The sequence below is a fragment of the Haliotis rufescens genome, unplaced genomic scaffold, assembly GCF_023055435.1.
Source record: "Haliotis rufescens isolate VD_foot unplaced genomic scaffold, xgHalRufe1.0.p SCAF_12, whole genome shotgun sequence".
NCBI classification, from domain to species: Eukaryota; Metazoa; Mollusca; class Gastropoda; order Lepetellida; family Haliotidae; genus Haliotis; species Haliotis rufescens.
In genome coordinates this window covers 39,341,047-39,362,614 of record NW_025963802.1, presented here as the reverse complement: position 1 = coordinate 39,362,614, position 21,568 = coordinate 39,341,047, and the positions used below count along the sequence as shown (strand labels likewise).

General features: G+C 41.4%; 1 protein-coding gene and 1 long non-coding RNA gene across 8 annotated transcripts in view; one reads left to right on the top strand and one right to left on the bottom strand.

Annotated features, from left to right (window-relative positions):
* Positions 1-4,908, bottom strand: part of LOC124150940 — a 47,407-nt gene extending 42,499 nt beyond the window's left edge. The window contains exon 1 of the long non-coding RNA XR_007220168.1: positions 4,229-4,908. This is a non-coding gene — a long non-coding RNA (uncharacterized LOC124150940). The remainder of the gene's footprint in view (positions 1-4,228) is intronic.
* Positions 1-21,568, top strand: part of LOC124150937 (transforming acidic coiled-coil-containing protein 2-like) — a 99,572-nt gene that overhangs the window by 42,624 nt on the left and 35,380 nt on the right. For all 7 annotated transcript variants that reach the window (XR_007220165.1, XR_007220166.1, XR_007220164.1 and 4 more), the window contains exon 7: positions 5,600-5,654. Coding sequence is in view for 4 of the 7 variants with exons in the window: in XM_046523146.2 (XP_046379102.2) it covers positions 5,600-5,654 (55 nt within the window). In the remaining 3 variants the exon portion in view is untranslated. The remainder of the gene's footprint in view (positions 1-5,599; positions 5,655-21,568) is intronic.

Below are 21,568 nucleotides of genomic sequence, written 5' to 3'. Positions count from 1 at the left end.
GTTTCTAGGTTTGTCAGCACCATTCACGTGCTTGTGGGTTTCACCGAAGTGGTAAACATCTAAGACCTGCATCACTTGGGACTTTCCTCCCACATTAAGCTGACATGCTGTGATATAACTGGAATACTGTTAAAAGCAGGGTTAAACACAGCTCACTCGGTCCCTCACAGACCTGTGAAGATTCGGGGTAGAATTGGTCTTCAGGAACCCATGCTTGTTGTAAAAGGCGACTATGGTAGTGATAAGAGGCGACTAACGGGATCGGGTGGTCAGGCTCGCTGACTTGGTTGATGCATGTCATCATATGCCAATTGCGTTGATCGATGCTCATGATGTAAATCACTGGATTGTCTGGTCCAGACTCGATTATTTACAGACTGCAGTCATATAGCTGAGATATTGCTGAGTGCGGTGTTAAATCAACAAACAAACACGCACTCAATCACTCTTGGAGCTCAGCAACGTATTTGAATGATATAGTTATAACTTACTGCCCAGTGGGTTTAATTTAAATGATATAATAAAAACTCTCACTGCCTAGCAGCTTAATACTGTCCAGACACATATTTGAATGATATGATTATAAATATTACTGCCCACAATATCTCTTAATTTAGTTAATGTAAACAAGCCATAGGAGTTAAGCCGCTCAGAGTTATCAGCAATGTTTTAATATTGCTTGCTGTACATGATAAAAGTCCTGTCAAGCAACACATTATATGTCATTATTAACCCTTGACATCCCACTGTCATTGGACAAATAACATAGGCTCCCTGCATGTTTTTTTGGATGTAGGTTAATGGTTAATGCATTAGCTTGTCATGCTGAAAACTGACCAGGTTTGATTTCCCAGATGGGGTTAGATTTAATGGCAGATTTATCACTTTACAATAAAATTTAATTTTAGTAGCTTATAATAGTTTTGTTTTATTTGAAATGAAGTTCCTTTTGATCCCCTTAATTGTTGCATTCATTGCTAGAGGTGTACCTGATATCTTATATCAAGTCTAGCAATAAGTCTTTTAAAGGTCAAGGTTGTGTACATTCACCTGAGGTATTATCCAACCTCTACAAGGTGTTTGTCAGGCCCCTGTCACAATTGTATGACTGTGTCGGGGGTGAATGGAGACATTTATGGGCCAGGTAAGGGTGTATATCTGTGACCTTTGGTGCAGATACCTGGCTGTGGTCACTCAGGTGGAACAAAAGGGGATCACGTTACACACACCTGTAGACAGGGGTTGGGGGGACTTTATATCTTATGGAGTTTACACCGGCCGTAGGGGATTTGTACCTGGGACATGACTTGATTGAGGCGGGGGCACTGTTTCATGTAAGGTCGGTGTTCATGCAGGTTTGGCTACTCAGTTGGAATTTTTTTAGCCAGGAGGTTAAATAAAAAAGTGTGACTGAAGGGGTTCATGCAGTAAAGGAGGTTTGAAGTTGAATAAAGTTGGGTTCATGAAGTAATTTAACCTCAGGGATTCTTGGAGTAACCGAGGTTTGAAGTTGAATAAACTTGGGTTCTTGCAGTAATGTGACCTCAGTAATTCTTGGAGTAATGGGCTTTGGAGTAGATTGATGGGGTTCTTGAAGTAATGAAACCTCAGGGATTCTTGGAGTAAATGAGGTTTGAAGTTGAATAAACTTGGGTTCTTGCAGTAATGTGACCTCAGGGATTCTTGGAGTAAAGGGCTTTGAAGTAGATTGAAGTTTTTTTTGCAGTAATGTCACCTCAGAGATTCTTGGAGTAAAGGGCTTTGGAGTAGATTGAAGGGGTTCTTACAGTAATGTAACCTCAGAGATTCTTGGAGTAAAGGGCTTTGGAGTAGATTGAAAGGGTTCTTACAGTAATGTGACCTCAGAGATACTTGGAGTAAAGGGCTTTGGAGTAGATTGAAGGGGTTCTTACAGTAATGTAACCTCAGATATTCTTGGAGTAAAGGGCTTTGGAGTAGATTGAAAGGGTTCTTACAGTAATGTGACCTCAGAGATTCTTGGAGTAAAGGGCTTTGGAGTAGATTGAAGGGGTTCTTACAGTAATGTAACCTCAGATATTCTTGGAGTAAAGGGCTTTGGAGTAGATTGAAAGGGTTCTTACAGTAATGTGACCTCAGAGATTCTTGGAGTAAAGGACTTTGGAGTAGATTGAAGGGGTTCTTACAGTAATGTAACCTCAGAGATTCTTGGAGTAAAGGGCTTTGGAGTAGATTGAAAGGGTTCTTACAGTAATGTAACCTCAGATATTCTTGGAGTAAATGGCTTTGGAGTAGATTGAAGGGGTTCTTACAGTAATGTAACCTCGGGGGTTCTTGGAGTAAAGGGCTTTGGAGTAGATTGAAGGGGTTCTTGCAGTAATGTAACTTCGGGGGTTCTTGGAGTAAAGGGCTTTGGAGTAGATTGAAGGGGTTCTTACAGTAATGTAACCTCGGGGGTTCTTGGAGTAAAGGGCTTTGGAGTAGATTGAAAGGGTTCTTACAGTAATGTAACCTCGGGGGTTCTTGGAGTAAAGGGCTTTGGAGTAGATTGAAGGGGTTCTTACAGTAATGTAACCTCGGGGGTTCTTGGAGTAAAGGGCTTTGGAGTAGATTGAAGGGGTTCTTACAGTAATGTAACCTCGGGGGTTCTTGGAGTAAAGGGCTTTGGAGTAGATTGAAAGGGTTCTTACAGTAATGTGACCTCGGGGGTTCTTGGAGTAAAGGGCTTTGGAGTAGATTGAAGGGGTTCTTACAGTAATGTGACCTCGGGGGTTCTTGGAGTATATGGCTTTGGAGTAGATTGAAGGGGTTTTGGCAGTAATGTGACCTCAGGGGTTCTTGGAGTAAATGGGGTTTGAAGTTGAATGAACTTGGGTTCTTGCAGTAAAGCCTCAGAGATTCTTGGAGTAAAGGGCTTTGGAGTAGACAGAAGTGGTTGTTTAAGGACCTTGAAGTTGACTGAAAGGTTCTTTTAGGGCCCTGGATTTGTCTTAAGGGGTTCTTTGAATCATTAAATCTAGATAATGCAGCTGTTTCAGTCACTCATTATATGGCAGTGATAGGAATCATGAAAGTGCTTGGAGATACTGTGTTAACTGGTTACTCTGGTTACTCTCTTTGGTGAATATGTTAACTCTGGTTGCTCTGGTTACTGTGTTAAATCTGGTTGCCCTGGTAATTATGTTAATGCTGGTTGTTATGGTTACTATGTTAACTCTAGTTGTTCTGGTTACTGTGTTAATCTGGTTGCTCTGGTTACTGTGTTAACCCTTGTTGCTCTGGTTACTGTGTTAAACCTTGTTGCTCTGGTTACTGTGTTAACTCTAGTCATTGTGTTAAATTTGGTTGTTAACCCTATGTACTTAGAGGACCGAGTTCACACACTCAATAAACCACTGTTTGACTTGAAGCTCAAATTGTCTCTTGACGCTAATATGATATTTTGAGGTCATGCATCGGTACACTATCATACCTGTTTTCATAAGGAGGGCATGTTGGCGTGTATAAATATGGCAGACCCAGGTTGACTGAACAAAATAGCGAGCATCAGGTTCTGTAGTAATTCTGTATGTATCATACAGTGATGTTCATGGACATTTTCATCATTTATCACTTTTTGATTGGTCATTCTTTTATATCATTAATAGACTTGTAAACCATCTTAAGGGCATTTTGGATGACAATGAGTCAGTGTCCTAGAACATGGACTAATCAGAAAACAGGCTGATCATATCATAAAACATATCACGTGTCTCACCAATAGACTCATACCTTTTGCTGGAGTATTTAATTTTTTAAGGATCCCATAATGATATGGCAGCCTTGACAACAATTCTTACATATGACCAGGGTTAGAAACACTGTATTAAGATACATATATCATGTCACAACACATTCCATTACATCAATATCTTCATTACATGCAGCCCCACCCCAAAGAAGGAAGCAATCTTTATTAACTGGTTTCCTATTCTATCATTATCATGTCTACAGGGTTCACTCAAGATATTTTCTGAAATTGGCCCTTTATGTGAAAATTTCAAATATTCCAGTGGTATACCCACACTTTCCCATACAGCACAATGTTAAAATGCGCCATTGTATTTGAACATGTAGGCCTTTTTTTAAATTTAGGGGCTAAAAGCACAAGACCCCACCCTAGAATTATCCCTGTCTATATCTGTGAAACAAATATTAAAAATTCAAAACAATTTTGTTCCGCTGGTTTTTAAATTCTGTAAGTAATTACCTTAGGACTGTTGACGAATGAACCCTGGAGGCCTTCAACGTCCTACTGTGCCCAGTCAGTGTCAGACAAGGCCATAGGGGTTGATAACGTTGGTGTTGGCAACACCTCACAGAGGAGCATTGTTTACACCAGTGTCCGAACACTCTCCTCTCTCTTCACTAACTCTTTTTGTGATGTCAATCCAAACTCTCTCCACAAGTCAATGTAGACGAAGAAGTTGATTCTGTAGATCAGCCCCTACTGTCCGACTTGGTCGATTTACAGAGCTGTCACTTTCTTTTGTGCCCCTTTGAATGATTGAAGTAAGTGCTCTTGATCAGGGGCCAGTGGTCGGTGAGCTGTGTGTTGTGGACCTAGCTAGCATGTTTGCTGTGGAGCCCTCATACTCCGTCTGTCACGTGGGGTGTGCACTGTAGGTACATGCTTACCTATCTACTGGGGGAGAGTCCGAGACACCTTCTGTGTCAACATCTCTTCATACCGCTGGTGTGACGACAGGTATGTGCTGGGTTGAGATGATAGGAGAAAGGTGTTATGGTTGTGCTTCTATGGGTTTCTTTGACGTTTGAATCAGTCTTGATTCTACCAACTGTCACCAGGTGTATAGATTGATACAGGCCGAGTTTGTTCAGGTTTGTTCCGACCACTCCTCGACTCACTGACAGGGGTCAAACTGTGTACAGGGTATACTCTCTTCTTCTGTGCATTGTCCGGACTACTTCAAGCTAAAACTTTTTGAAGTTGCTGCCTTCAATATTGTCAGTCTTTTGTAATTTTAAATTTTTTGTTTATGAATGCATGGTATTATAGTGTTCACATTCAAAGTAGTGTCCTTCCACGGTATTTGAGTCTCTTAGGGACTATATATATTTAGCTTTAACATAAGGATTATGCAAAGGACTCCTTGACTTCCATGCTAAACTTTGAACACTGGTATGTACATGTTATCGACCACTTAACATAGGACCATGTAAGTAATAATAATAATAACAAACTTGCAGACGACCTCGTCTTTGAGTTTGTTTATTATTATTAGTTACATGGTCCTGTGCATTAAGTCAGGAAACATTTTTCACACGCTTTGTATATTTTTGTGTTGACAAGTCGAGCCAGCTTGTCATATTGATTTTCATAAACATGCATAATTTGATAGTTGTATGTGTGCTCATCTTTCTGAAATGATATGTATCTGTTAGCCCAGGTATTATTGACTTATTAAGCAGGTATTGCTGCACACTGAAAATGCATGAGCACAGCTTAGCAGATTCAGCGTAACTTGAGGCTGTGAAATCTTCATGTTGTGAACCATGACACTGATTGTCTTGTGTGATTGTGTGGCTACATCTTGACTCAAGCTGTTTCTATTTCCAGAGCAAGAGAAGTGTCGAGGGCCAGAAGGAGCGGAGGAGGAGTCGGCTGCAGGGAAGTAAGTCCATCCTCACTGCAGACACACGCGGAAACTACTTCTGACAACATGGCATACTCATGTAGCAGAATGTAACATTCTTTGACCTGAAGACATAGCATATTCAGTCACTGGCTATTACAGCCTGATTGCCCTGAAAACACAGCATGTTCAGTCACTGGCTATTACAGCCTGATTGCCCTGAAAACACAGCATGTTCAGTCACTGGCTATTACAGCCTGATTGCCCTGAAAACACAGCATGTTCAGTCACTGGCTATTACAGCCTGATTGCCCTGAAAACACAGCATGTTCAGTCACTGGCTATAACAGCCTGATTGCCCTGAAAACACAGCATGTTCAGTCACTGATTATTACATTCTTATTGACCTGAACTAGCTGGACTGTTGCTGACTGCTGAACAATCAAACAGTAAACATCTCCATTCCGGAAAAATAATATAGATTTGAGATAACAGAATGATGTAACAATATGCTGTAGTGTCACAGGTATAGGCCCATGGGGCCTGTCTGATTTGTGTATCCAAAGTTATATTAAAAAAAAATTAAGTCAACAGACAAAGAACATAGCAGCATTTTCCTTAATAAAATAATACCATATGCTCTGGTATTAGGGCTGGGACGAGTCCAAATTTACTACCCGGGTATTCGACCCCCCCTATTACCCGACCCTACCCGGGTACCCACTGCAGGTCTCAAGAGTTGGGAACAAAATTTCTGATTGGGAATTGTTTTACCGCAGTCCTACATACATAAGCAAGTGCAATAGTTACAATATTGAGCTTCCTACATCATCTTCCTGGGCCTTTCCATAGAAGGGACTTAACCTGAATAGCGACTGGTTGCCCTTGCATCGGAAAGATCATCGTACACATGAGAACGGAATGTTAGAACACCATTTTTTTAGTGACTAGAGATTGCTTACATACGTGTCCTTTATTGAGGTGTTGGATTTATGCTTTTTGCAAATGATTACCTCATTGGGCATGAATTCATTGGTTGAAATTGACCTTTGTTTGATACGATGAACCCTTGCAAACTTTAGAAAGCAGAAAGAAACGGGTCACAATGTGACATATCAAAGTTCCAGGGAAATATGTTATTTAACGGCAAGACATACCTACATCAGGTTAAATGTTTTGAAAATCTGTCTCACAAATTTAGTGACATCAAAATACGGTTCTTAGTTTTACATAAACTTTTCCATTGTCATGTCATGTTTCCGAAACCTTTTCATTAGAACATAGCGCGAGACCAATCACCTATACACATCAAATACTGTGTTCACATATTGACAACATACTTCTAAAATCCCTAATCAAACTAGTGAGAGGCTAATTGTTACTGGTCAACTTGGCTGGTCCCAGTGAGTCGTGTTCATGGCTCACTGGGGGACACGGGTGGCCAAGTCGTCTAAGGCACCGCGATTCGCTGTGCAGAGTTGCGTCCCCTGGGCACGCCAGAAACCTATGATTGTGGGTTTGAATCCCGGTTCGCCCCGATTATGTTTCTAGGTTTGTCAGCACCATACCCGTGCTTGTGGGTTTCACCGAAGTGGTAAACGTCTGAGACCTGCATCACTTCTGGCTTTCCTCCGACATTAAGCTGACACGCTGCGATATAACTGGAATATTGTTAAAAGCGGCGTAAAACCCAACTCACTCACTCATGGCTCACTCATCAAGCAACATTTTTGCTAGGTGGCCAGTTTTACTCAACCAGCCAACATAGGGGGTGGTCTCATAAATGCTTGAAGATGGTCGTATTTCTGGGACACTACGGTATGTTTCACATTAATGGTCATATGACCTCAATAAAAGTTAAATAAATAAGGAAGATTTGTCATCAACGTCCTGTTAGAATTGAAGTGACTTGTTCCGATTAAATCAGCTTAGATCAGGTTAATTCTTTTTCAATGTTTGATAACGGTTGACAGATATCTGATTATTTATGTCTTGAAGTTGATATGGAATGGATAAAATTATGTGAAAAATATTCACCAGATTGAGAGGCTCATCAGATCTAGTTGTTGAAGAGTGTCAGTCAAGTGTACTTCAAAACTGCATTAAATGTCGGGACCTGTGGCGGGGTGATTGTGTACCATCATGTATCATCAGGTCACCAGGGTGGAGGGACAGTCAAGGGTATTATATGATATTATGACCCAATCTGGTGCCAGCTCATCTGGATGTCTGTGAGTGCAGCTGGAGGAGGTGTGTATACATCCGTCAACACCCGCACTGTGAACCTGCATGTGACACTTGACCTCACCACATTGCATGCTGACCCGGAATATAAATATTATCCACAGACAGGATGGTTCACTTTTCCTTCTACTTCACGAAGGAAGGACACAGCACCATTGTGCAGGATGTCCACTGCGTATTGGCGGATGTCAATGTTAATGTGTTGTTTCAGAGATACTTTGGTTTCTGTGGAATATAATTTATGTCAGTCTTTGTCTGGATTTTAAGAATTTGGGATACTTTGCCTACTTCTTCTGTTTGAAGGATTCTTGTGGATTTATATTTTGATGTAGTTATTTCATGAACCTGCCCTTTGTCCTGTGTAAGTTGTGACTGGAATTTATTGTGCTCTGTGTCATACTGTGGACCAAAGCAGGATGAAGCCTGAAAGAAATAATAAACAATTCATAATTAACATTTACATCTATTTTCATCACCCCTAAGATTTGTTTGATCAGCTGCGATCGTGTGTCCAGTTTGCTATGTATTGTCAAGGGATTCGATGTCACTTCTATGACCTTGAATAGTGAGAATTTGTGGGGTCAAGTAGGGAGGATGTTGAGACATGTGGTTGATGAAGTTAAGCATGCGTTTGACGGATGGAGTGAGGCTTTCAGAACATAATGGCAAGATGTTCACTGTAGTTTGTGAGCTTTGTGCTGGACAAACATCCAAGATGCTGTTGGTGACAGGAGATGCTGGATCGATAGCCTTCTTGCATGCAGTGGAAGATTATTTCCAGAATACCTTCCACGACGCGGAGATATAGGTGTGTCACATGTTAGGTCAGGGTGACAGTGGCTGTTGTTTTATGTTTGGATTTCATCTCGCAAACACAGACGAGTTGTTGTGACTGTGTCATCCTTTGTTGCACTGGTTACAGAATATTAACGTGTTTTGGTGCTGACAGCTGAGCTTGTTTGGACAAAGTTTTGATCATCATTTTCAGTATGGAATGAATGTGTGATTAGACAGGATAAGCTGGTGCCAGTCTGCTGATGTTTTGTCTTTCTATGGATCGACCTTAGGATAATAATCTGACAAAGCAGAGTGACAATCTTAAGACTCGAATGCCGTCTGCAGACTCTGCATTAACACCAACTGTGTATTGATTTCCACATATGTCTAAGAAACGTGTGCGGGACAGACCTTTGTGAGGTCAATATGCTTCGAAAGCCAGCAACAAGTCGTCTGCTGCAACTGTGACAGACTTCGATGTGACTTCTGATCAAAATTTGACATGCAATTATTAGTTGTGATGGCAGCTACCATCAGTATGTGATCTGCAACTTTTGTTTTTGATTGTCCACGGTGTTGACATCTGTGAGTGTTGACCTCTGCTGTTGTTGACGTCTGTTCCTCCCACCTGCCCGTCTGGCCGCCATGAAGCATGGGAGTCATCTGGTCATATCTGTGGGGGATACCTATGCCCTGTAGAGCAATTGTCCGCACAGCTCCGCCTGATGTACAAAGGTGCTACAAAAATATTGTACCTAGTCATTCTTTATTATTCATTTCTTTAATTAACACTTTATACCTTAATTGCATCTCTTTTACAGATTGGATTAAAACATATTGAATTCAGTGCATATATATATACGTAGAAACTGGACGGTGTTTAATATTTTTTTGTTTATTAAATATTCTGGAATATTTTTTATTCTCCAAAAGTTATGTATGATAACATGTTCACGGTTCAATGAAACATATTAATCCTGTCCTTCTCAGAGGATGTAATTGTCAGAATTATGTAGATTGAAAAGATTCGTTAGCTGAAAGTTTTCTTGCGGTCTGAATTGAGCACTGTAGTGGCATGAACTTTCTGTTCTACCTGATGCTTAAATTTTCATTATATTTTACTGCATTTTTTGTCTGGGATTTTCAGAACCTTGACCAATTCCATATTTCCTTTATGTCATCGCCATGGTTTCATGATGCGGTTCACCTCCTGTGTTTTTGATGTATTGTATCCTGTGTATTAAAGGGGTGGTGGATGGCCCTGTGGTTAAAGCAGTTAAAGCAGGTTAAAACTCTCTTGCATCGGGAAGATGTTGAGTAGTTGGCTACAGGAATACCTAGCTGTACATTGTCAATAACTCATGTCACATGAGACCTTCGCTGATTAGTAACACTGATATTTTATGTACTGTTACGCAATTCTGGTAACTAGACACTCTGTAGGCACATTTTCCCAATACATGTGTGCTGCAATCTGAAACACTGCCACAATGCCCATCTGGGTGTCCATGTGCTTCCTATCCCATGATGTTGGCTGAAGACATAGTGTAAACCTCTTCTCGCTGTATATGAAAACTGTATATTGAAACTTCATAACAGTATCTCATTGTACCTAGAGGTGTTACTGGGTACAGTCCGACCTGTTTATGACAATCTCAGGTTAGCCTCTTGTCAGCTCAGGCACTGTGTTCATTGTGGTCTTGACATTCCCCAGAGAAAGCATTAAACTATGCAGTCTTATTCAAGATCTGATAGGGGAATAGGCATGATAGGCAAAGACAGTTATTGGCTGCTCAGCACTTGCATTGGCTGCATGTAATTGGCATGGCATATTTATGAGATCCTTTAGGATCCAAGTCACAATGAAGAGTGAGTATCGTAATACAGTTGATCAGTGAAGGCGTCTAAAGGGACATTTCAGGGGAGTCCTCAATAAATGACTGCTCCCTTGTCATGCAATAACTGCTCCCAGGGACTACATGTTGGTCATGTTGCTAGCTGGACCAAAAACAAAAATGTGTTTGCTTCTGGTTTTTTGATTGACCTTAATATGGAGTCACTAACCTGAACCTTTTTTTCTTGTTTTTTTGTGAGTTGCACCATGCTTTAAGTCACCATCCTGGTTGGGTCCTTTTCTTGTCATGTTAATGCCAGAGTAATTTTGTTGCGCTTCACTATAGATAAGTCAGTCATCATCACTGATCATGCATCTTCATTTTTCAAAGAAGAAAAAATGTAACAAAACGCCAACAATATTTGGATGGGCTGAAATAGGAAACACATACCGGTAATCAAAATTTTGACTAATGGCGCTTGAAGTGATGTGGTATAGTACTAGTAGTAAATACACACACCTGATCAGGACTGAGGATTTATACAGATTGACATTCTTATGAATTCTGGGTGTTGGGGAAGCCATCTGGTTATTAAGGCTTTTGCTTTATTTAAATTATAATGCATCTGAACACACATTAAGCCCTCTTTTCGTGACCCCCACTGTAGGTTATTAAAATCCCTACCAAATCAAACTCACCAACTATAAATTCTGATAAAGATTCTGTGAATTGTGAAATTATTATAAGAAGGACAATTTGTACTGCAAGACTGGGCACTTGTGATTGTGGGTGGAGCTTACATCATGGTGCTTGCCTGTTACTCCCCAACCTAATATTATTGTATGTCCAATAAGAAGAGTGTCATACCTGATTAGACATGCAGCAGTCCAGTCAGCCATGCTACTTCATCAAGGCACTGCTAACTGTTTTTCACAACTATGTATATCTCTCTTCCCATAAAATGAAACATTTATGTCAATGCTCATGTGATGAAATATTCATAAAGGCATGCTTTGCCTGTCTTACACAGAAGCGATTTCTTATGACCCCTGCCTGTCTTTCAGTGTGTAGCGATGTCTTATCCCTGTCTGTCTTACAGTGTGTAGCGATGTCTTATCCCTGCCTGTCTTACAGTGTGTAGCGATGTCTTATCCCTGCCTGTCTTACAGTGTGTAGCGATGTCTTATCCCTGCCTGTCTTACAGTGTGTAGCGATGTCTTATCCCTGCCTGTCTTACAGTGTGTAGCGATGTCTTATCCCTGCCTGTCTTACAGTGTGTAGCGATGTCTTATCCCTGCCTGTCTTACAGTGTGTAGCGATGTCTTATCCCTGTCTGTCTTACAGTGTGTAGCGATGTCTTATCCCTGCCTGTCTTACAGTGTGTAGCGATGTCTTATCCCTGCCTGTCTTACAGTGTGTAGCGATGTCTTATCCCTGCCTGTCTTTCAGTGTGTAGCGATGTCTTATCCCTGCCTGTCTTACAGTGTGTAGCGATGTCTTATCCCTGCCTGTCTTACAGTGTGTAGCGATGTCTTATCCCTGCCTGTCTTACAGTGTGTAGCGATGTCTTATCCCTGCCTGTCTTACAGTGTGTAGCGATGTCTTATCCCTGCCTGTCTTACAGTGTGTAGCGATGTCTTATCCCTGCCTGTCTTACAGTGTGTAGCGATGTCTTATCCCTGCCTGTCTTACAGTGTGTAGCGATGTCTTATCCCTGCCTGTCTTTCAGTGTGTAGCGATGTCTTATCCCTGCCTGTCTTTCAGTGTGTAGCGATGTCTTATCCCTGCCTGTCTTACAGTGTGTAGCGATGTCTTATCCCTGCCTGTCTTACAGTGTGTAGCGATGTCTTATCCCTGCCTGTCTTACAGTGTGTAGCGATGTCTTATCCCTGCCTGTCTTACAGTGTGTAGCGATGTCTTATCCCTGCCTGTCTTACAGTGTGTAGCGATGTCTTATCCCTGCCTGTCTTACAGTGTGTAGCGATGTCTTATCCCTGCCTGTCTTTCAGTGTGTAGCGATGTCTTATCCCTGCCTGTCTTACAGTGTGTAGCGATGTCTTATCCCTGCCTGTCTTACAGTGTGTAGCGATGTCTTATCCCTGCCTGTCTTACAGTGTGTAGCGATGTCTTATCCCTGCCTGTCTTACAGTGTGTAGCGATGTCTTATCCCTGCCTGTCTTACAGTGTGTAGCGATGTCTTATCCCTGCCTGTCTTACAGTGTGTAGCGATGTCTTATCCCTGCCTGTCTTACAGTGTGTAGCGATGTCTTATCCCTGCCTGTCTTACAGTGTGTAGCGATGTCTTATCCCTGCCTGTCTTACAGTGTGTAGCGATGTCTTATCCCTGCCTGTCTTACAGTGTGTAGCGATGTCTTATCCCTGCCTGTCTTACAGTGTGTAGCGATGTCTTATCCCTGCCTGTCTTACAGTGTGTAGCGATGTCTTATCCCTGCCTGTCTTTCAGTGTGTAGCGATGTCTTATCCCTGCCTGTCTTACAGTGTGTAGCGATGTCTTATCCCTGCCTGTCTTACAGTGTGTAGCGATGTCTTATCCCTGCCTGTCTTACAGTGTGTAGCGATGTCTTATCCCTGCCTGTCTTACAGTGTGTAGCGATGTCTTATCCCTGCCTGTCTTACAGTGTGTAGCGATGTCTTATCCCTGCCTGTCTTACAGTGTGTAGCGATGTCTTATCCCTGCCTGTCTTTCAGTGTGTAGCGATGTCTTATCCCTGCCTGTCTTACAGTGTGTAGCGATGTCTTATCCCTGCCTGTCTTACAGTGTGTAGCGATGTCTTATCCCTGCCTGTCTTACAGTGTGTAGCGATGTCTTATCCCTGCCTGTCTTACAGTGTGTAGCGATGTCTTATCCCTGCCTGTCTTACAGTGTGTAGCGATGTCTTATCCCTGCCTGTCTTACAGTGTGTAGCGATGTCTTATCCCTGCCTGTCTTTCAGTGTGTAGCGATGTCTTATCCCTGCCTGTCTTACAGTGTGTAGCGATGTCTTATCCCTGCCTGTCTTACAGTGTGTAGCGATGTCTTATCCCTGCCTGTCTTACAGTGTGTAGCGATGTCTTATCCCTGCCTGTCTTACAGTGTGTAGCGATGTCTTTTTCCTGCCTGTTTTTCCTCTGTGCAGCCAACCATGATTAATGAAGGGACACGACTATAATGACAACATATAACAGTACTATCACAGAGTCAGCTTCAAGTGTGAAGGAGGGCAAGGGTGGCCAAGTCATCTAATACCCCGTTCACATGCGCTTCTATACATATGTGTGTATTTGTGAATACGTGTGTAGAAATACATACGTGAGTATACTTGTCATGTGAACACGTTTACTCATGTGTCATATTTACACCAGGAGCAAATTTGCATCATGTCTGGAGCAAGTGCAAATGTAAATGTAAATTTGCACTGTGTGTATATTTTGCAATGTGAACGTTTATGTTAACGTAAGAGGGAGATCTAATTAATATCTGTTCTTTTGCCCACACCAAACAAAGTGCCAAAAGTTGCCAACTTTTATGTGTATATACAGTTGAGCAGATGGTGTATTCTTTTGGTTCCAAGGAGCCACGAGTTGCCAGGAACTTATGATCGTAGGTTTGAATGCAATTCATCCCGAGTATGTTTCTAGGTTTGTCCGCTACATTTAACCTAATGCTCATGGGTTTCAAAGTGGTAAATGTCTGAGACCTGTATGACTTCAGGCTTTCCTCCCACATTACTGTGCAAGGGATTCTTGGATTCAAACTCACAGCTATCTGATCCTGGCTGCAAAGGGACACAACTCCACATTTTCTATTATAAGTTGAAGGCATCTGAAACCACTGAGCCACCTGTTCCCTCGGTTATGACAACTGTTAGGGCTTAAGAAAAACATTTGATTGAGCCTCTATATTGAAAACTAACCAAACATTACAATTGGGTGGTTGGGTAGCCTACTGGTTAAAGACAGGTTTGAATCCCCACATGGGTGCAGTGTGTGAAGACTATTCTTTTCCCCCATTATGCTGGAATATAGCAGACCCGTGAAGATCCGATGTAGAAAAGGTCTTCAGAAACCCATGCTTGCCGTAAAAAGCAGCTGTGCATGTCGTAAGATGCGACTAACAGGATCGGGTGGTCAGGCTCGCTGACTTGGTTGATGCATGTCATTGTTTCCCAATTGCATGGATCGATGCTCGTGATGTTAATCACTGGAATGTCAGTCTAAACTCGATTATTTACAGACTGCTGTCATATAACTGGGATATTGCAGAGTGCGGCGGCGTTAAACAACAAACAAACAAATGGAATATAGCAACATAAAACCATTCGCTCGCTCGCTCACTCTCTCACTCACTCACTCACTCACTCACTCACTCACTCACTTGACCGACTCCGTGGTCTAGTGGTAGAGCGTCCGCCTCCGTGGTCTAGTGGTAGAGCGTCTGCCTCCGTGGTCTAGTGGTAGAGCGTCCGCCCAGAGAGCGGACGTTCCGGGGTTCGATCCCCAACCACGTCATACCAAAAGACGTTAAAAGATGGTACTTGTTGTTACCCTGTCTTGCGCTCAGTATTAAGGGGTTAAAACAAGGACTGGTCGGCTCGGAGTCAGTATACTGTGTCTGAGAGGGGTATTCATGTTAAACTGCGGCATAGTATCTCAGTGAGCTAGCACTATAAATCGGCATAAGACTGGACTAGTACAAGCAGCCACACAAACACACACACGTACATGCACGTCGCTATATAAGTGCAATAATCTTGGATGCGACGTTAAACCCCATTTCACCTCATCTCACTCACTCACTCGCCCCACCCAGCCCCGTTCCACCCACCCACCCACTCATTATGGAACCATATATTTCCATAAAGGACTTTCAGACTTGGCATGGCATGAACCAAGAGGAGGAAGATGAGGAGAAAGTGTATTAAACCTTTCCCTTACAATCAACTCTTAAAGTGAATCTAATTAAGTTAAATAACTTTCTGAAAGCCTAAAGCTTTTGATAAAATCTATAACACTGAATAGAGCTGCTAAAGACCTATTCATAACTGGATAGAATTCCATGTGGGATTGAAATATTACTGACAGCAACTTCAGGTTTTTGCTGCCTGGCTCCCTAAGGGTATCAAGTGATGCTGTGTGTCTCTGCTACTTCCAGCAGCATTAGACCAATCAGATTCCAGTAATTCCATCTTTTAATAGCCTCCACCATGAGCAAATCCACTTGCACGCCAAGCATGAATCATAATGAACAATTTTTTAGACGTTCTGATCAATGGTGTTCCTGACCAGATGCATTGTATAGTGTACACGCAGGTGATTATTTAAGGGGCAAAATCAGAATTCAGATATTCCTCTAGTTTGGTTAAACATGAACATCCAACTCTTTAAATCATCACATAACTGCGGAAATATGCAAGTGGCTTTCAGTTGAGATCTTGTATCAGCATTTCATGAAATTGTGTTATTTTGATGATGTGAATTTTTTTCCTCACAGTTTTTGAACATCAGGGAAAAAAATGTTGATATGTATGTTTAGTTTTATATATGTGTCTGTATGCATTGTGTAAGACAGCATTAAGCTAACTTTATTATGTCAGCCATGAAGAGGGGCGGTCGGGTAGCCTAGTGGTTAAAGCGTTCGCTCGTCACGCCGAAGACCCGGGTTCGATTCCCGACATGGGTACAATGTGTGAAGCCCATTTCTGGTGTCCCCCGCCGTGATATTGCTGGAATATTGCTAAAAGCGGCGTAAAACCATACTCACTCACTCACTCAGCCATGAAGATGGTTTGGGTGGACACAAAATGTATTCCTCTTTTCCTTAAGGTGACTAGATTGTGTATTGGGTGACAGATTTTATTTCTTGTTATGCTTTTCCTAGAGGCAGCTAGATTGTGTATTTAGAGGTTACACTGTGTTTTCCTAGTTAAGCTAGTCCTAGAGATAACCAGATTGTGTATTAGATGGACACACATTGTTTTCCTTGTAAGCTGGCTTGCCTTAGAAGTAACTAGATTGTGTATTTATGGACATATTTTTTTGTTTTTAGTTAGGCTTGCCCTAGATGTAACTAGATTGTGTATTAGATGGACGCATATTATTTTCCTTGTAAGTTTGCTTTAGAAGTAACCAGATTGTGTATTGAATGAACATTTTTGGGGGTTTAAGTTAAGCTTGCCCAAGATGTAAGATTGTGTATTGAGTGGTTTCACAGTGTATTGCTAGTAAAGCTTGTCCTAGAGGTTACCAGATGTTGTATTGATGGATACATTTTTTTTCCTAGTTAGGCTTGTCGTACAAGTAACCGGATTGTGTTTTGGGTGGAAACATTTGTATTTCTAGTCAAGCTCGTCCTAGAGGTGACCACATTGTATTGGCAGACATTTATTTTATTCCAAGTTAAGCTTGTCCTAGAGGTATCCAGATTGTTTATTACAGTGACATCTTAATTTACTAGCTTATGATGCTTGTCCTGGAGGCTTTTGTGTTCACAGTGACAAGGGATTATAGAAATAATTGATATGTTGACTTTTTATACATATTGTTGTTCTGGATGTTAAAAAGCAAATTTGGTCAATGACATAGAAAAAAGTGGACATACATTAAAAATGTAAATTATTTGTATTTTGGGGGTTGGGTTGGGTTGGGTTTGGGGGTTGTAAATAACTTTAATAAATATCATGTTACCAGACAATACTTCCCTGGATATACTCAGTGGGCAGGATTAGAAGCAGGGGCCCTCCCAGACCTCTACCTCTCACTTTAGGGGGTGGGGTCCAGATCAGATTAAAGGGATTTGACACAGGCTAAGAGGCTTTGAAAGTTTGATTATGTATGGAGTAATTGAAGCAATTGACTCCAGGTTTTGCCCAAAGATTGACATTTGTCAGATTCTGCTGTCTGACATTAAGTCGCAAGTCGTGGTCCTGTGGGAGCTTCAAGTGGGTGAAACATGATTCATGGTCCAATCATTATCTTGAATGATAATTCAAATGTCCAAAGTGACAATTAGAGTGATTTGTTGTTTTTTACACAAGTTGAGCTGAGCATGATGAGGCAGAATGAGAAATGAAGATAAATGTTTTTCATTTGTCGGATCTTGAAGCATGATAAGGAAGAGAATTTATGGATGTCAACTTCTTTATTATGAGGAACACAACGTTTCGGAATATATGCTTATTCCTTCATCATTTCACCTGATGAAGATGTAAGTATATACTCTGAAAGGTTGTGTTCCTCATAATAAAGCAGTTGACTTCCATATATCCTCTTCCTTATGGGGGCAGTTGGGTAGCCTAGTGGTTAAAGCATTCGCTCGTCACGCCGAAGACCCGGGTTCGATTCCCCACATGGGCGCAATGTGTGAAGCCCATTTCAGGTGGCCCCTGCCGTGATATTGCTAGAATATTGCTAAAAGTGGCGTAAAACCATACTCACTCACTCTACCTTATGTGTATCACTTCTAAATGTCTTTCGAAGACTTGAAACATGATGTCTTGAATTATTGTCAGTTGTATTGATTCAGTAGTTAATTCAGTAGTTATCATTTGAGTTTGTGGAATAACCTACAATCACTCAGAAGTAAATTGGAAGAATATATTTGATTATGGACCAGACATTCAGAACTAATTACCGTATTTGACATAATAAGCGCCCGGGGTGCTCCCAAAATCAGAAATAGGGGGCTCTTATAAGAATATTATTTTGGTGAAAAACAACAGAGTTGAAAAATCGTAAATTTCGTGGTTTATGCTGACAGCCTGAAACGTTTATATACGACATATATTATTTTTCCGGAATTTAATTGCCCATAATTAAGGGTGCATATAACAAACGTATCATGTACGTATAAATAGTCTTGTGTACATTTATCAATCGGATGGGGTGCTAATTGGGGTTTTTCACTAACCAATATATTAGCAAATATCGCCGTGGGCGCCTATTAGCGCAGGGCGCTTATTACGTAGAATACGGTATGTTTCAGCTGCTCAAGTTTAAGGGTTGTTTTTTCAACAGTTTCTTTGAGGAAGAATAATACAAATTGATGTTTTATAAAATAAGTAATGCAATATGAAGTAATCATGTGGGACATTCAGTGCTGTACAAACCTGAACTTGTCAATGGTGGGGTCTGGGGACTCTATCGACTGAAGTCAGTGATTTGTGCTGGGCGTTATTTGTAGTTCAGATTTAAAATAGACACAGTCAATGGGTTGAGCATATGTTAGTGTAGGTGTGAGGGTGCAGCTGCGGAATCTTAGCAGCGAGTGGAGCCAGCTGGAGACAGAGAGGATGGAGATGCTATATGGGGTGATAACCTGCAGTGACTGTCAAGGAAGGTGGAGAGAGTGAAGGGAGCAGGGGGATGTAGAAGCCCTGCACCATGACTGTGGAATATATTTATTTTATGAAAAATAAAAATAAATCTAGAAACGTATACAAAAGCAAGTCTAGCCAGCTCTAGCTTGCTCTATTCTATGAAATCAGCATGAGGAAAATTCGAGAAGGGTAGTGTGTAATATAAGATTTCATAGACTAAATGTTAGTCGAGGGATGCAGGTGCCCTATGGGTATGCCATATGATAGTGCTTGTTGGGGAGTTTGTGGTGAGGGTGTATTGAGATAAAGTGGTTCATCTTCACATAAGTGCTGCTGGAAGATACTTTATAGGGTGGTAGTTGAGTATTAGTGCACTGGGTATCACCGGTGACATTGGGTGGTCAGGCTCACTTACTCGGATAATGCATGTCTTCGTGTCCCAATTGCGTGGATTGATGCTCATGATGTCAATTAATGGATTGTCTGGTCCTCACTCCTTATTTACAGACCACTATCATATAGCTGGAATATTGCTGAGTGCTGTGTTATACAACAAACAAACAAACAAACAAACAAACAAACAAAACCTGAGATATTGCACAGGTAGTTCAGAATTGACTTCAATACTTTTTGGAGATATGAATTTAAGAAACGTGTTTTACATTCACACCTCCATAAGTGCAAAAGTAATGAAGTCAATCCTTATAAATATGAAAGTCAACAATAAGAACTTCTCAGAATGTTTATTTCATCTGTAATTCAAAATAAGTGTAGACAAAGAAACAAAATCAGTGACGTCAGGTTTTCCACAACACACAAATGTGCGTCATGCAAGTACGCACAAATGTAGAGATTGGACGCAGAAAAATAATATACTGCATCCTGAGGGATGAGACCCGTGAAGATTCCGGGGTAGAATAGGTCTTCAGCAACCCATGCTTGACGTAAAAGGTGACTATGCTTGTCGTAAAAGGCGAGAATAGGTCTTCAGCAACCCATGCTTGCAGTAAAAGGTGACTCTGCTTGTCGTAAAAGGCGACTAACGGGATCGGTTGGTCTGGCTCGCTTACTTGGTTGATGCATGTCATCGATCCCAATTGCGTGGATCGATGCTCATGATATCAATCACTGGATGGTCTGGTCCAGACTCGATTATTTACAGACCGCCATCATATAGCTGGAATATTGCTGAGTGCGGCGTTAAACAACAAACCAACCAACCTGAGGGATGAACAATAATAATCACTGCACCTACAGTACATGAAGAACAGTCATGGTTGTCTGTCATTTCATCCATCAATCAGGACCACTGTCCACATATCATTGATTCATTCCAGACTCTAAAGTAAATATCAAAACATACAGTACAATACATCGTTTCATTACTTAAGAGGACCCTCATATTGCCTGCAAGTGGGACTGCTATTGTTTAGGTTAATTGAAGCATAATGCAAAAAATAATTGCTTGGTAAGCCAATCAAATGACATGGAATCACTTGCAATGTATTTATATAGTGTTAATTGCAGGGTACTGTTTCCTGAGAAATTGCACAGGTATTAGTAGTGAAAGTATGATGTCCTGTTGATCCTGAAGTAAGTGTTGTGAGATATTGGCAGTACATGGGCATGACAGGTTTGTTGTCAGCATAAACCAGCCACATAGTCGGATAAGGTGTAGAAAACCTTCAAAAAGTTTGTGATAGGATTTGTTTGTTTGTTTAACGCCGCATTCAGCAATATTCCAGTTATATGACAGCGGTCTGTAAATAATCGAGTCTGGAACAGACAATCCACAGATTGACATCATGAGCATCGATCTACATAATCGGGACACGATGACATGCATCAACAAAGTCAGCGAGCCTGACCACCCAATTCCATTAGTCGCTGCTTAAGACAAGCATAGTCGCCTTCTACGGCAAGCATGGGTTGCTATTCTAACCCGAACCTTCATGGATCTTGTGATAGGAAGTGTGTAGGCTCACCTCAAGGACCCTTCAGATACATGTAGATATTGTTACTCAGAGAGAATCTACTCTACTTGTTCAGATAGGCAGTTAGCTGGGGGCACAAGCCTTCTACTTGACGGCTGTTGGTAGATAGACATATGTGTGTGAAGAAGCTGCAGCAAACCTGGTTGTTGTTTGGCTTGAACACACAGAAGTTAAGCTTCTTTGCAGCAATTAGCATAGCAAGTAACATGGCTGCTTACAAAATGTCATCAGTTTATTATAAATGTTCTTTTATGAAACAGTTTAAAACATTTTAGTAACCTGTGTATGTTTTTGTGTCACATGTAACATTGTTTCAAGGATTAATGTTATATTGTGCAGTTAGCTGTAAAACAATGATGGTAAAGTGATGGTGTATGGCTCCAATGAGCTGATGAGTCTGTGGGGAGTACATTATGACTACACAGTGTGTGCAGAAGGAGGGCACCTGGTAGGGGAGAGGGGGGTGATGACTGATGGCTCGACTTTGCTCTATGTCAGAGGTGTAATACAATGACAGACACTTCTCACCTAATTACTGAACATTAGAACAGCTCTTGGTTAACAGGAATTGAGGAGGGCTGTTGGTTTACTAAGCTAAAGGAGGGCTCTTGGTTTACTGACCTAGGGTGGTCCCTTGGTTGACTGAATTGAGGAGGGCTCTTAGTTTACTGAGCTGAAGGGGGGCTGTTGGTTTACTGAATGAGGGCGGGATGTTGGTTTACTTAACTAGGAAGGCTCTTGGTTTACTGAACTAGGGAGGGCTCTTGGTTGACTGAATTGAGGAGGGC